General features: G+C 40.9%; 1 protein-coding gene and 4 non-coding genes across 8 annotated transcripts in view; 4 read left to right on the top strand and 1 right to left on the bottom strand.

Annotated features, from left to right (window-relative positions):
- Window positions 1-3,973: 3,973 nt before the first annotated feature.
- Window positions 3,974-4,046, bottom strand: TRNAR-ACG (transfer RNA arginine (anticodon ACG)). Its single transcript has one exon. It is a non-coding gene; the product is annotated as a tRNA-Arg (tRNA).
- A 348-nt stretch (window positions 4,047-4,394) lies between these two features.
- TRNAY-GUA (transfer RNA tyrosine (anticodon GUA)) lies at window positions 4,395-4,485 on the top strand. Its single transcript is given in 2 exon segments — window positions 4,395-4,431; window positions 4,450-4,485. It is a non-coding gene; the product is annotated as a tRNA-Tyr (tRNA).
- Window positions 4,486-5,030: 545 nt separating this feature from the next.
- Window positions 5,031-5,117, top strand: TRNAY-GUA (transfer RNA tyrosine (anticodon GUA)). The gene is given in 2 exon segments: window positions 5,031-5,067; window positions 5,082-5,117. It is a non-coding gene; the product is annotated as a tRNA-Tyr (tRNA).
- A 133-nt stretch (window positions 5,118-5,250) lies between these two features.
- TRNAA-AGC (transfer RNA alanine (anticodon AGC)) lies at window positions 5,251-5,323 on the top strand. Its single transcript has one exon. It is a non-coding gene; the product is annotated as a tRNA-Ala (tRNA).
- A 6,197-nt stretch (window positions 5,324-11,520) lies between these two features.
- TRIM55 (tripartite motif containing 55) overlaps window positions 11,521-13,275 on the top strand; it is a 40,876-nt gene continuing 39,121 nt past the window's right edge. For all 4 annotated transcript variants that reach the window (XM_019710692.3, XM_019710694.3, XM_019710693.3 and 1 more), the window contains exons 1-2: window positions 11,521-11,838; window positions 12,376-12,548. In XM_019710692.3, coding sequence (XP_019566251.3) covers window positions 11,671-11,838; window positions 12,376-12,548 — 341 coding nt within the window. In that variant the 5' untranslated portion in view covers window positions 11,521-11,670. The remainder of the gene's footprint in view (window positions 11,839-12,375; window positions 12,549-13,275) is intronic.

Genomic DNA, 13,275 nt, shown 5'->3' with positions numbered 1-13,275 from the left:
CTGGAGAATCTAATTAGGATAACATTCTCAAGTAATATTCACTTTTCATTTGTTTCCGAAAGGAATCATGGCATTTAAACTTCGTAAGACCTTGCAAGTGTGAATTATCTATTTGTCCTCGTATGTGATTGCCACTTTGGTTATACAATTCTAGGTTCAAAATTATTTCCCCACAGAACTTTGAAGGTCTTGCTCTACTGTCTTCTAGAATCCAGTATTGCTGATGAGAAGTCTGATCATAATCTGATTCTCATCCTTTGTAGCTAACCTGTTTTTTGTTTGTTTGTTTTGTCCTCATCTCTGGAAGCTTTTAGGGTGTATTCTTAAAGCTTTAAAACTTCACTAGGCTGTGTCCAGGCAGAGTTGTTTTTCATTCATCCTGCATAGAAGGCCCTTTCGATCTGATGACTAATGTCTTTCTTCCATTCCTTTCCCTGCATTGTCTCTGCTTTCTTTTTTTTGGAACTCTGACTAGATAGCCATTGTATCTTCTGGGTCTACCCTCCATGCTTTGCTTTTATATTTTCTGTTCTCTATATTCTGGTGTCCTAGGAGACCGTTTCCATTCTATGTTCTATAACTCCAAATTTGATCTTCAGCCATGACCAGTATATTATTTTTCAACTGAGCCATCAACACTTTAGTTTTTAGGAACTCAATTATTCTCTTGTTGCTCCTTTTAATAACACCTTATTCTGTTTTTTATTGCTGTAACATCCTCTTAGATATCTCTGAGAATACCAATTAACATTTTAAAAAACAGTTCTGTACTATTCCTTAAATTATCTTTGCTTCCTCCAGGGTCAGTTATTTCGTTTGTTCATCTTGGAATTTCCCTTCTTAAGTCGTTTCTTCTCCAAGGTCTGGTAGACATTTGTTCATATTCATGAATAAAGGACTATATTGATTTATATCTGCAAAATGGCTGCATCCTGGGGACAAACACACTTTTCCACTTATGGTGCATTGAAAACAGCCATATGGGCCAAGGCCCCCCAAACTGCCAACTCAAGGAGGAAGTAACTCTTGAGTGGAGTGGGGTGGCCTTTCTTTCTCTCCATGTCTACTATAATTAGGCTCTACACTGTCTCTCTCCCCAGCCCTATGCTCACCCCACGGGCTCTCCCCAGGTAAAAATACTCTGCTTAAGCAGTTCTCAAGGCAGCTCCAGCTGAGGACAAATGCTGCAGCAGCTATACAATGTTGTGGGCTTCTGACCTTTGTGCTGCTGCCTCTGTGCCTGGAGCCTCTTGAGAGCTCCATGGGGAGATGTTTCTGTCTCTACATATTTCAGGCATGTGTATTCTGAGCTGTGGTTTTCTCCATTCTGGGCTATGTATCTACACAATCTCATCTGCTTTCCACAGCCCAGAAATTAAAATCTCAGGTTTGCTGATTGTACCTTCTGTTGTTTTCCATGCTGTAATAGACTTTTTTCTAAATCTCTTTATCATCTTTTCCTTGGGATCCTAGGAAGGAGGGGGTGCAATCATGTGTGCCCAACGATTAGGCTACAGGTGAGCCAGCCCTGAATGGCTGCATGTAATCCTGACTCCTAGACACATTTTGGAGGTTAAGGGTAAGCATCTAACTGAGGCCAAAACAATGAAGAGTTTTACAGTACAGACTGAGACAGAAGTGAGTCTCTGGTTGATAGATGTCTTCGTCTGTTTGAGTTGCTGTAACAAAATAGACACCACAGACTGGGTGGCTTATAAACAATAGAAATTTATTTCTCACAATTCTGGAGGCTGGAAGTCCACTATCAGGGTACTGGCATGGTCAGGTCCTGGTGAAGACCTTCTTCTGGGTTACAGACTTCTGAACTTCTCAATGTGTCCTCACATAGTGGAAGAGAGGAGGAATCTCCTTTTATAAGGACACTAATACTGTTCATAAGGGCTCTGTCCTCTTGACCTAATCACCTCCCACATGCCCTACCTTCTAATACCATCAACTGGGCATTAGATTTTCAACACATGAATTTGAGGGAACACAAACATTCAATCAACAGCAACAGCCTATGAGGAATAAAGGTCAGGTACTTCCAGGTGGGGGCGGCAGCACCATGTTTTCAACTATATGCACTAAAGCAGCGTACAGAAAAGCTGAGGCACTGAGAGAAAAACCATAAGAAGGTCCAGTTATATTTCATCCTTGGTTTCCCTGGGACATCCTGTATCTCTATAATAAATGTTTCTCTTGCTTACATACCTCTATGTGAATTTCTGTCACAAGTAAGAGAGCCAGAAATCTTGCACCATCTTCACCCTCTTGGACCATGTTACTGTGGTCTGGCTGGCTGATGGGGAAGAGGGAGCAGCAAGAAAGGATGGGTTTCTGCCACAGTGCAATGATGGCCATGACAGTGACCTCTGCAGATAATAAATGCCTTACTTGCCACCATTGTAAAATGACAAGGTACAAATAAGATGGAAGCTCTTTCCTCTTAGCCTAATTTACAAGGTTCTATCCATAAACATGAGGGGAGGGGTGCAACATATCTCCCCAACTTCCCACGGAGGTAATGAATATCTTTTTAACTCAGACACTATAACTTTAAAGATAAATGAGCTTGTTCTATGAAGAAAATGCCAAAATGTTCTTTAGGAAACAAAAATAAAACACACAATCATTTTGTTCCAATCATCTGTGATTGCTCCCCCACCCTCTACATTTTTAGTTTTTTAAACCATATTTGTGTAGCCTTAAGGAAGCCACTTTCTCACTTAAAAACCAGCCATTTTTCCTAGCTTCACATTTTCTCTTTATCTCTTCCCAAACTTCACATTTAAGCTTTTACTTCTAGGAGTTGTTATCTTACTTAGGGAGTGTCATGTGGGGGACCCTGCTCGCTGCGCCATTTGTCGTGTGGGAGACCCTGCTCGCTGCGCCATTTGTCGTGCGGGGCGGCCTGCGGGGTCCCTGCTCCCGCTCCCCACATAAGAACGCAGGACATGGTGAGGCCAAAAAGGAACACCCACGGAGCCATAGGTAGGGGAGTCATACCACTATATTCTCTCTGGCGTCACTATACTCTCACTGGAGGCTGGATCCACACTGTCCGCAAACCGCCATCCGCGCTTGCCAGCCCAGCCGCCATCTTCTTACCAGCCCCCATTCTCTTCTCTTTCTGCTAGCGTAGCCACAGCAGTTATATTAGTGGCCATTGGCTCACTGGTTACAGCTGACGGCCAACTAGCCACAGCTGATGGCCATGCAATCACAGTTGATGGCCATTTACTACCTGAGCCAGCACCTGTTTATGTGAGGCCGAGAGCCTGGAAACTACTTTCTGGGGCTCTGCCCCCACAGGGAGTTTAAAGAAATAATTCTAAACTCTCCACAAATAAGATTAATATAACTTCACAATAAAGACTGCTCAAACCAACATTATGCTCTTTTGATTAAAAGACCACTGAAGGCGCAGCCCATGTTATTCAATGGTTTTCATGCTCTGCTTACAACCGAGGAGCTCAGTACCTTTGTTAAAATGAAATAGAGCGGGACCCTGGCCAAAAAGTCATTGTAAATAACCTTAACTTATTGCCCTCTGCACCGTCGGGGGCGTTTACATACACAGTGACTGTAACGTCTTCAAGCACCTTACAAGATGCAAGGACTTACACTGTGGAAACAGCCCTGGACTTGGAACCAGTTTTGTCACGGGAAGTTGCGGGGCCTCACTTGGCAGCTCTGCCACCCCGCTTCCTACCTAGAGCCCGAGAACGGCCCTGTCCTTGGCTTCCCGCCGCCGCACCCTCCAGACGGCCTGGCCCTCGGCGGGCCGCCCATCCGCTCAGTGTTCTCACTGTGTTCGAACCTCTCACGATCTCGAAAATTCGACAGTGGGACCTTGGTTCTGCAAGCGAGCTCGAAGTGCCGTGAATTACTCTTGGCATTTGTGTGTGACTTGGAGAACCCAGAGGAAGCGATACTCTCTAGTTTTAAAACCCTGAGGTGACAAAAGACTCGAGCCAGGCAGGAGTCGAACCTACAATCTTCTGATCCGTAGTCAGACGCGTTATCCATTGCGCCACTGGCCCCTCACGCCAGAGCAAAATGAGGGGTACACAGACCACAGAACAATGAGGCCATACTAAACAATCCCCCCCGAACATGTGATACTACAGGAAAAGCGCGACAGGAACGCAGTGGTGTCCAGAGTCCCTGAATCTCGGCACCACAACTTTAAATACACGAGTAGGTAGATTTTTACCGGGTCAGTAACTCCCCCGAGTCAGAGCCCGGTCGCCGATCTGCGCGCGCAGCCAACAGCGCGGGCACGCCCCGCCCCGCTCTAGGCTTGCGCATGCTCAAATCAATCTAGCTGACGCCCGGGCGCCTTGGTTGGTGTGTGTTGAATTTTAGGAGGCGAACCTAGTGCCTTTGTCCCTTCGATAGCTCAGCTGGTAGAGCGGAGGACTGTAGCTGACTTCCCGGCAAGATATCCTTAGGTCGCTGGTTCGATTCCGGCTCGAAGGAGACAAGCTCGTTTTTTCCCCTCCAATTTTCCATGAGTTGGGCCCTTTCCATGGGTATCCGTCTCCAATACACGTTACATTCCAACGAATAGTTGGAAACCCTCGCACTTTCGCTCCAGTTTTGGTCTATGGCGCCATCCCTCGTTTGAAGTCTTGCGAATCCCGGAAGCGGGGCATTGCCTTCCAAGTTCAAAGCGCGGCAATGAGTCTGCGCTCGGTGTAGCGGCTGCCGGGCCACGACCTTCTGCTCGTTTTTAAGCCGTCTTTGGCGGTTCGGGAGCCCCTGAGTCACGCAGAGAAAGCCAAGGCGCCCCCGCCGCCTTTGGGGCCAGCCGCGGGCTCCCCGGGGCCTCCGACTTCTCCGATCCCCGGGCAGGTCCAGAGACGCGAGCGCTCTCTCCGGCTGCCCTGAGGCGGTGGGAAGTCCCCTGGGAAGATCTTCTACTCAAGGGACCTGGGAATCAGGAAAGAAACCCAGCAGAAAACACATGCAGCGAAGAAATGTCTAAAAGTTATGAAGAAGAGTTGACATCCCAGGATGCGCTCCCTTCGATAGCTCAGCTGGTAGAGCGGAGGACTGTAGATTCGAGTTTGGTCATCCTTAGGTCGCTGGTTCGATTCCGGCTCGAAGGAAAGGGCATATTTTTCTTACTTTGGCCTTAATTATGAGGAAGGTCAGGAATGTACGGTAGTCTAGATTATTTCTTCACGTCTAAATGCCCTAACCTCTCTCTAGGGGAAGACATTAGCAGCCGTGCCCAGCAACGGGGGATTAGCTCAAATGGTAGAGCGCTCGCTTAGCATGCGAGAGGTAGCGGGATCGATGCCCGCATCCTCCAGTTTTTCCCTTCGTTCTGTATACTTATTTTTCTTTCGATTCTCCACTCAACTCGGAAGGAAGCTGCAAGTCAGCCATCCGGCAATTGAGGGATACAGCGAGTTTGAAGTTACCCCTCTGTAAAACTTCCAGACACGGGATAATGGATGCTGGCAGTTTATCCTTCAAATTTTAAAAGTTTAGACCCACTTATTTTGAGAAGTTGACGAGACTGGTTCTTTTTCTCCCCAAAAATGGCGACAAATTGCAGTGAAACATTTTGTCATTTCGACTCCTTTGTGGTTTCTCATTGATGGCTGCACTTCCAGGGATTCATCAGGGACAAAGCTGCCGATACTTAGAGTAGCTGACAGTTGGGAAAACAAAACTAAACAACGAACAGAGAACTTAGAAAAGTACGCTGACTACTTTAAACTTATGTTGAGCCGAGGAAGCACGGACAGTCTGCTCCATCTCAACTGCATAGAGTGGGGGTGCCCCGCTCTGGGCAAATCGGAGGCCTCTGGTAACTGAGCAGAGGTGATTTAATTGGAGAAAGGCCCTGGAGCCAGGGCTTTGTGATGGAGGAAGGTTCTAATGCTATTTTCCTCCTGCGAAATAATTAGGAGAGTTAACGAGAGACCAGAATTTAGGGAATTGAGTGGAGGAAAGTTCTCTTCCAGTTTAGGGCTGCCCTTGAGTGTAGTCAGTCTATTTTGTTCATCAAAGACAAGACACACACAAAACACACACACACACCACACACACAGCTTCAGAGCTTGAGCAGAACACACACAAAGGTTTTTCTGACAATAAATTCTCCCTATTCTAATTTTCTAGAATACAGCCACAAAAAAGCTGTTGAAACCATACTGCCATTCGAAACATAAAACATAAAACATAAATTTTCCAGACAAAGGCACAGACAGATGTTACCTTTTAGAGGATTACAAGTAATAAATGATAATTCTTTAATCCCATGTCCATTTTAGGGTTCTAGGCAACTTGTGCATTTTTGTTACTAATGTATAACCCACTGTGTTTTATTGGTATATCTTTGTAAATTTTTAGGGCTGTATCCATTTTTATCTGTTTAATCTTTTCAATAAAATCTTTTAATTGACTGCATCATGATTTGTTTAAAATATATCCTCATCATTTTTTTGTGAAAGCAAATTTACAAAGTAGGGAAATAATCCTTTTATCAGATAATATGTCCCAATTTCCAGCTGGGATTATGGGTGTTACATAGCTGGCTGGCAGGAAGAGCTCCAGTGAAACTATAAATGGCTGAAAAAGCAAGAAATGTGTAATAAGTGGAAAGAATAGGAAGGAATATACCCAATATCCAGGTGAAGAACACATGTTTAGGGCAGGTGAGATGGGCAAGAACTCAAACAAAATTGCAGGATCAGCAACTCAGGTGTGGAATGGAATTCATATAAAAAGTCTAAAGGTATAAGCTGAGAGACACTTTTGCATAGTCATATGATCTGTGAAATCTGATGCTCCTTCTTGGCTTTGCCATTCCCTAGTTGGGTGTCCTTGAGAAAGTTGCTTGACATCTTAGTGCTTCAGTTTCTTCATTTGTAAAATAGGGATGATGATAATAATGGTATCTACTTTTAATTAAGGTACAGCATGTAAAGCCCTTATTACAGTGCTTGACACATAATAAACACACAATAAACATTAGCTATTATCAGTGTATGTTGTCAGCACACCATAGATGGAAGGCCTGGAGGGAATATTCTGAGGGTTTGTATATGTGTTTATATAAATATATATAGAAGTACAGGAAAGAGATGCTTGAATCTACTATGCAGGGAGAGTAAAACAATTTTAAATTACAAACAAATGGTTAAATAAATTATGGTATGACCGTATAATGGAATGTGTATATCCATTAAAATTATATTTATTAAGAACTTCTATTGACACTCAAAGTGTTAATAATCAAATACTAAGTGAATAAAATAGGTTCAGAGCAATATAAGCAATAACAATATAAACAAGTAGAAATTATCTGTAGAAAAGTGGAGAATGCATTAAATGTTAACAGTAGTGATCTTGGTAGTAGGATTACTGTAATATTTTCTTAAGATTTTAAAATATTTTATAAGTTTTCTACAATAAACATTATTTTTTCATCTTTTGTTATCAGTATATATATACATTTTTTAAATTAGTTTCAGGTATACAAAACAATGTAATAGTTAGACATTTATACCTCTCACTAAGTGATAACCCCCCCAATCTACTACCCCTCTGACATCATATGTTGCTGTTAAAATTCCACTGACTCTATTCCCTATGCTGTACACCACATCCTGTGACTATATATAATAAACATTATTTTTAATTGAAATTACAGGTAATATAATATCTCTTTCCTGTACTTTTATATTTTAAAAATTAACAGCTAACATTTATTCAGTACTTCATACAAGCCAAGCACCGTCTTAGTTATATTACACATATTAATACTTATTTCTCTCATAAGAAAAACACCAGACCCTGATGGCTTCAGTGGTGAATTCTACCAAACATTTAAGGAAGAAATAATACCAATTATAAACAAATTTTCAGAAAATTGAAGAAGAGGGAATACTTTCCAACTTATTTTATGAAACCAACATTACCCTGTTCCCAAAACCAGGCAAAGACATTACAAGAAAACTACAGACCATATTCTTCCTGAACATAGATGCAAAAATTTTAAGCAAAATTTAGCCAAGTAAATCCAACAATATATAAAAAGGGAACTACATCATAACCAAGTGGGATATATTCCAAGAATATAAGACTGCTTCAACATTTAAAAGCCAATGTTAATTCATCATAGTAAACAAACTGAAGAAGAAAAAACACATGATCATTTCAGTAGTTGCGAAAAAGTGTTTGACAAAATTCAACATCCATTCCTGATTTTTAAAACTGTCAGCAGACTTGGAAGGGAAGGGAACCTCTTCAAACTGATAAAGAGCATCCATGAAAAACACAAAGCTAACATTATACTTAATAGCATGAATTCTTTCCTCCTAAGATCAGGAACAAAGCAAAGATGTCCAGAGGTTTCTAGCCAGTGCAATAAGGAAAAAAAGAAAAAAAAGAAAAAAAAGGTAGAAGACTGCCAGATTGCAAAGGAAAAAGTAAAACTATATTTATAGATATCTAATTTTAAAAAAATATTGATTACATTTCGAAATGATACTAGATTATATGTTTGGGGGCTAAATAAAATATATTAATGAAATTACTTACATTTGTTTCTGATTTTCAATGTGGCTACTAAAAATTTAAAATCACATACACGGCTCATATATGTCACTTACATCTTATTTCTGTCAGACAGTTAGGTCAGAGAGATAGGTAAGGGCCAGATCATGTCAGGCCTTAGGGACCACAGTGAGAATTAATGTTGTTATCCTAGGGGTAATATGACCACTAATGGGATGTAAATAGGGAGTGACACATGAAAAATATATTGCAGAAGGCAAGAGTGAATTCAGAGAAAACAATTAGGAGGCTGGGGTGGAGTGGGGTCGGGGGGATTGTGTGTGCTGAGGGCCTGGCGCCAAGGTAAGGAGTGCAGACATGGCCACTGGGAAGGCCTTAGCTAAATGAAGTATTTGCTACTTATTGGATTATCATTGTTTATTTCTGGCATGAGAATTATACCAAGGTATGTTCAGAGGAAAGTACAACATGTTAGTTTTCTAACATTTCCTTAGAGATATTTATGATGAAGTAAAATTTATAAACAACAGATTTGGAAAAGAAGTAATTATCAAGATGAAAAAAAGGCTTTCAGCCAGAAGTTTGCAAACTATCTAATGAAAGAAATGCCATAGTGTTGGCTTCTGTTAAGTACTTTACAAGTTGGTTCATTTCTCTTTGATTTTAGATTTTGTAAATTTTTTTCTCATTAAGAATTTAAAAATCACATATCCAAACTGCCTATTGACAGGTAGACAGTTAAACTGAAAAGACTGACAACAGAGGAAAATGTTAAATATTTTAAAGATGTCAAGTCCTTGTTGTGAGGAGATTCTTCTTATTTTCTCTTCCACCATAGCTGCGCTCTATCTTCCTCACTGCTTTGCTTCAAACTGTATCTATTTTTCATTTCCCTTTATCTCTATCCTCCATCTGACCATAAACCCTCTGTTTTCTTTGATGAATGACTAGCATTTTGAGCTAAACCTGGGTTATTTTCAAGTACCTACCTGGATTTGCAACTATCTGTGTTAAAGAGACAAAGAGAACATGGGTAAATGAAATTCTCAGGATGTTCTTGAAACGTCAAGCTTTCCTGACACTGATTCCCTGGGACTTATCCAATACCTCCAGTTCCCAGAATGCTCTGTCTCGTTCTGCAAATTGGGATGAAGAGTTGATGTTGCTCTCCTAACTATTCTGGGGTTAGAGGAGTTCCACATCACCTTAACCAGGAAGTACAAAATCCACCAAAAAAGAGGACCCAGTTCCTGCTGAAAAATCCTTTATATACATCCCAAGTTTCCTCCAAGAATTTTTTATACTATGTATATATATATATATATATATATATATATATATATATATCTTATGTATATATATATATATGTATCTTATGTGTATATATATATATCTTATGTGTGTGTGTGTATATATATATATATATATATATATATAGAGAGAGAGAGAGAGAGAGAGAGAGAGAGAGAGAGAGCTTATTATTAGTTAATGGAGATTTTCAGATTCTCAATAAGCTCTCAGTGTACACAGCATTAAGACCACACATAACCAGTCACACCGACCTACTCTCTATGATAATTAAGTGCACACTGGGAATATATCAGCAAAATGTGTTCATTGAAGATTTTAAAATCAAGGAGAAATGAAGCTGCAAATTCATCACATAAAAAAGACATGTATTTCTGTTTCATTTTTGATCTGATTTTGTTTTCTCATAAAATATGTATTGATGAAATAGTTGTTTCACAACATCCTGGCAAATATCAGAGTTGATACTTATGACTCAAGAGCAGACCAAAAATCAATTTGGAGGATGCGGCAAATGCAATGGGGTGCGGGTATTTCAGACCAGATACAAAAACAGGTATGGAAGCAGGACTACATTTTCACTTCAGTTGGCAATTGCACTGTTATCTGTCACCCATTACATGTCAAAATGAAATGGTCTGTTACCCTACGTGCCAGTTACTACCGTGTTTCCCCGAAAATAAAACCTAACTGGGCAATCAGCTCTAATGCGTCTTTTGGAGCAAAAATTTATATAAGACCCGGCCTTATTTTAACTATAAGACTGGGTAATATAATATAATATAATATAATATAATATAATATAATATGATACCATGTCTTCTATTAATTTTTGCTCCAAAAGACGCATTAGAGCTGATTGTCCAGCTAGGTCTTATTTTCAGGGAAACACGGTACCTCATTACTGATAGCTGTTGCAAAGTAAATTTAACCTTTTAAAGATTGTCCAATTTTCTTTGTGTTTTGGGGTATGTGTAGGGGTGGGAGCAGGGGGAAAGGATGGAAGAGGGAAAACTACGTAAAAAAGAAAAGAGCATACTAGAGTTTTATTATACAACTTTTAAAAAATAACTGAATCATCTACTGGTGTTTGGAATTTTTTTATTTTGTGGACATTTTTATGGTGAAAAGATTTGAAATTAGTTTTTAATTTGGAATTTCCCCCCTACCACAACCCTTGCAAAGGTGAAATATTTAACATTAGTCAAATCTTTTTAGATGATTATCCCAGGATAATGATTTTCAAAATACGTTTTGTTTTCACCTACGACATGTAATCATGCTACTTTAGGTGGCTCATTTCCTGAACTCTCAAGACGGAAATGGCATCCATCCTACAGTTAGACTCTTGGGCTGTGTTCTCCTGGTCCTGGAGAAACCCAGCACCGCGTTCTTACTGAGCGCTCACAGAGGGCAGGGCTCATGACTCCGTGGCAAGAACATACGCATTTGTTGATGACAACTGTCAGCTTCGACCTCCTTCTCCTCACAACCCCGTCTAAATGGGGTTTATAATCTTCCTTCCCACCCACTCTCTTCACTCCCTCAGGCAGGAATGTTGGCTCCTGCTCTCTGTCACCTGTCAGAATCCATCCTCCTGTCACTGGCTTATATGGACAAGAAAGCCCACTGTCACGTGACTCACGGCTGCTAAAAACAGCACCGGCTCCCACTCTGAACTTGGGCCTGAAACAATGTCCTCCACCAAAAGAAACGTGAAGGGCACTCAATCACACAATCCTTGGAAATATTTCTAGGAACCACTTGTAGGAACCATTCGAAGCACCCTTTCCCTGGCAGTGACACGGGGACGGCCAGGAGATGAGCGCATCTTTGAATTACAAGTCTTTTTCCAAAGAGCAGCAGACCATGGATAACTTGGAGAAACAACTCATCTGTCCTATCTGCTTAGAGATGTTCACAAAGCCTGTGGTCATTCTCCCCTGTCAGCATAACCTGTGTAGGAAATGCGCCAGTGATATTTTCCAGGTAAGTTTGTCTGGAATGTAGGGGGTGGAAAAGATTCTCCTCTGAATCAAGTGCTTAACTTTGATGTGAATTCCTTTAGAAAACTTTAAAAGGCTGCATTCATTGCCAAGAAAATTTTTTTTTTTAAATTTTTTTAATGATTTGCTTTGTGCTTTGCTGTCAATCTTCTCCTTATTTCCAAATCTAATTTTATTTCAATAGTAAGAATCACATTTGTTTTAATAAATGGAATTTGTTTCAAAGTTGTAAATGAATTACTACCCAAGGCATCAATGTTAGGCTTTCTGGCTGGAACTTTTGTTATGAAAACACTGGATGGAAAAGTACTTCGTGATGAAAATGGTACATTGCCACTGACTGTGGCTAAGGGCTGGCCCTGCGTTTCAGGACCTCTTGCTGAGAGGCCCTAAGGGAGTATCTTATGACGAACTCACAGCGGAAGTTGATGTTGTTTTGTAGAAGCAGAGAGTGAGAAAAAGTCTCAGAAAGGCTACTGTGGCATTACTCAATTCCTTTTTTCTTGCTTGGCAAGAACAGGCCTCTAATCCGTACTTGCCCACGAGAGGAGGCACCACCGTGGCATCAGGGGGCCGATTCCGCTGCCCATCCTGTAGACACGAAGTGGTTCTGGACAGACATGGGATATACGGACTTCAGAGGAACCTGCTGGTGGAAAACATCATTGACATCTACAAGCAGGAGTCCACCAGGTATGGTTCTTGCTTCCATCAACCCCATTTGAAGCTTGTTTTGGTTTATTTGTTTATTTTAGTGGGTTGTGACTCTGAATGCTTGTTTACCAATCACAGGCTAATTGTTTTACAGGAAGACATTTTTCCAAGTCAGTTCTTCCCCATGGAAGCGACAGTTGCTCATGGGAGGAGAGAAGGGAGCTGGTGCCCACGCTTTTATCAATTTAACAATGAAGTTAACTCAACGCTAATGCAATCCAGATGGTGCTATTGAAAGAGGCATAATGCTGTCTCCCCCCCAGGCCATGTATTACACACAGTGTAGACATTTCTGCACTTCACAGGTCCTTTGTAGTCCAGATTCTACATAGCAGAAAAATTACAGTATAAAACTTTATAGAAAATGAACAGGAGTGGCACGTTTCAAAATAGTCCATTTCTAATTTAGATAGTCTTGCTTTAAGATTATCTAGATGATAACAAAGAAAACCCTAAATTCTCTAACATGTCATGGTCTGTTGCAAAGCAAGGCACAGTCCTGGCCTTTAGCAACTTAAAAGTTTAGAGACGTGAGAGGGAAAAAAAAGATGGCGTTCAGGTTACGTTTCCCTGTTCTGTAGGTTGTCTCTACTGCATACTCTCAGCATCCAGCTGCTGATTGATGGATATGCAGTATATACATCCAATCTTTAAAAAAAGGCGAGGAGGTTGCTTCTTACTCATCGAATCACATTGGATGTAGAGT

This window comes from Rhinolophus sinicus, chromosome 7 (genome assembly GCF_057876585.1).
Source record: "Rhinolophus sinicus isolate RSI-liver-muscle chromosome 7, RSI-T2T, whole genome shotgun sequence".
NCBI classification, from domain to species: domain Eukaryota; kingdom Metazoa; phylum Chordata; class Mammalia; order Chiroptera; family Rhinolophidae; genus Rhinolophus; species Rhinolophus sinicus.
The sequence above is the reverse complement of the archived record's forward strand: the minus strand, read 5'-3'. Positions and strand labels throughout refer to the sequence as shown.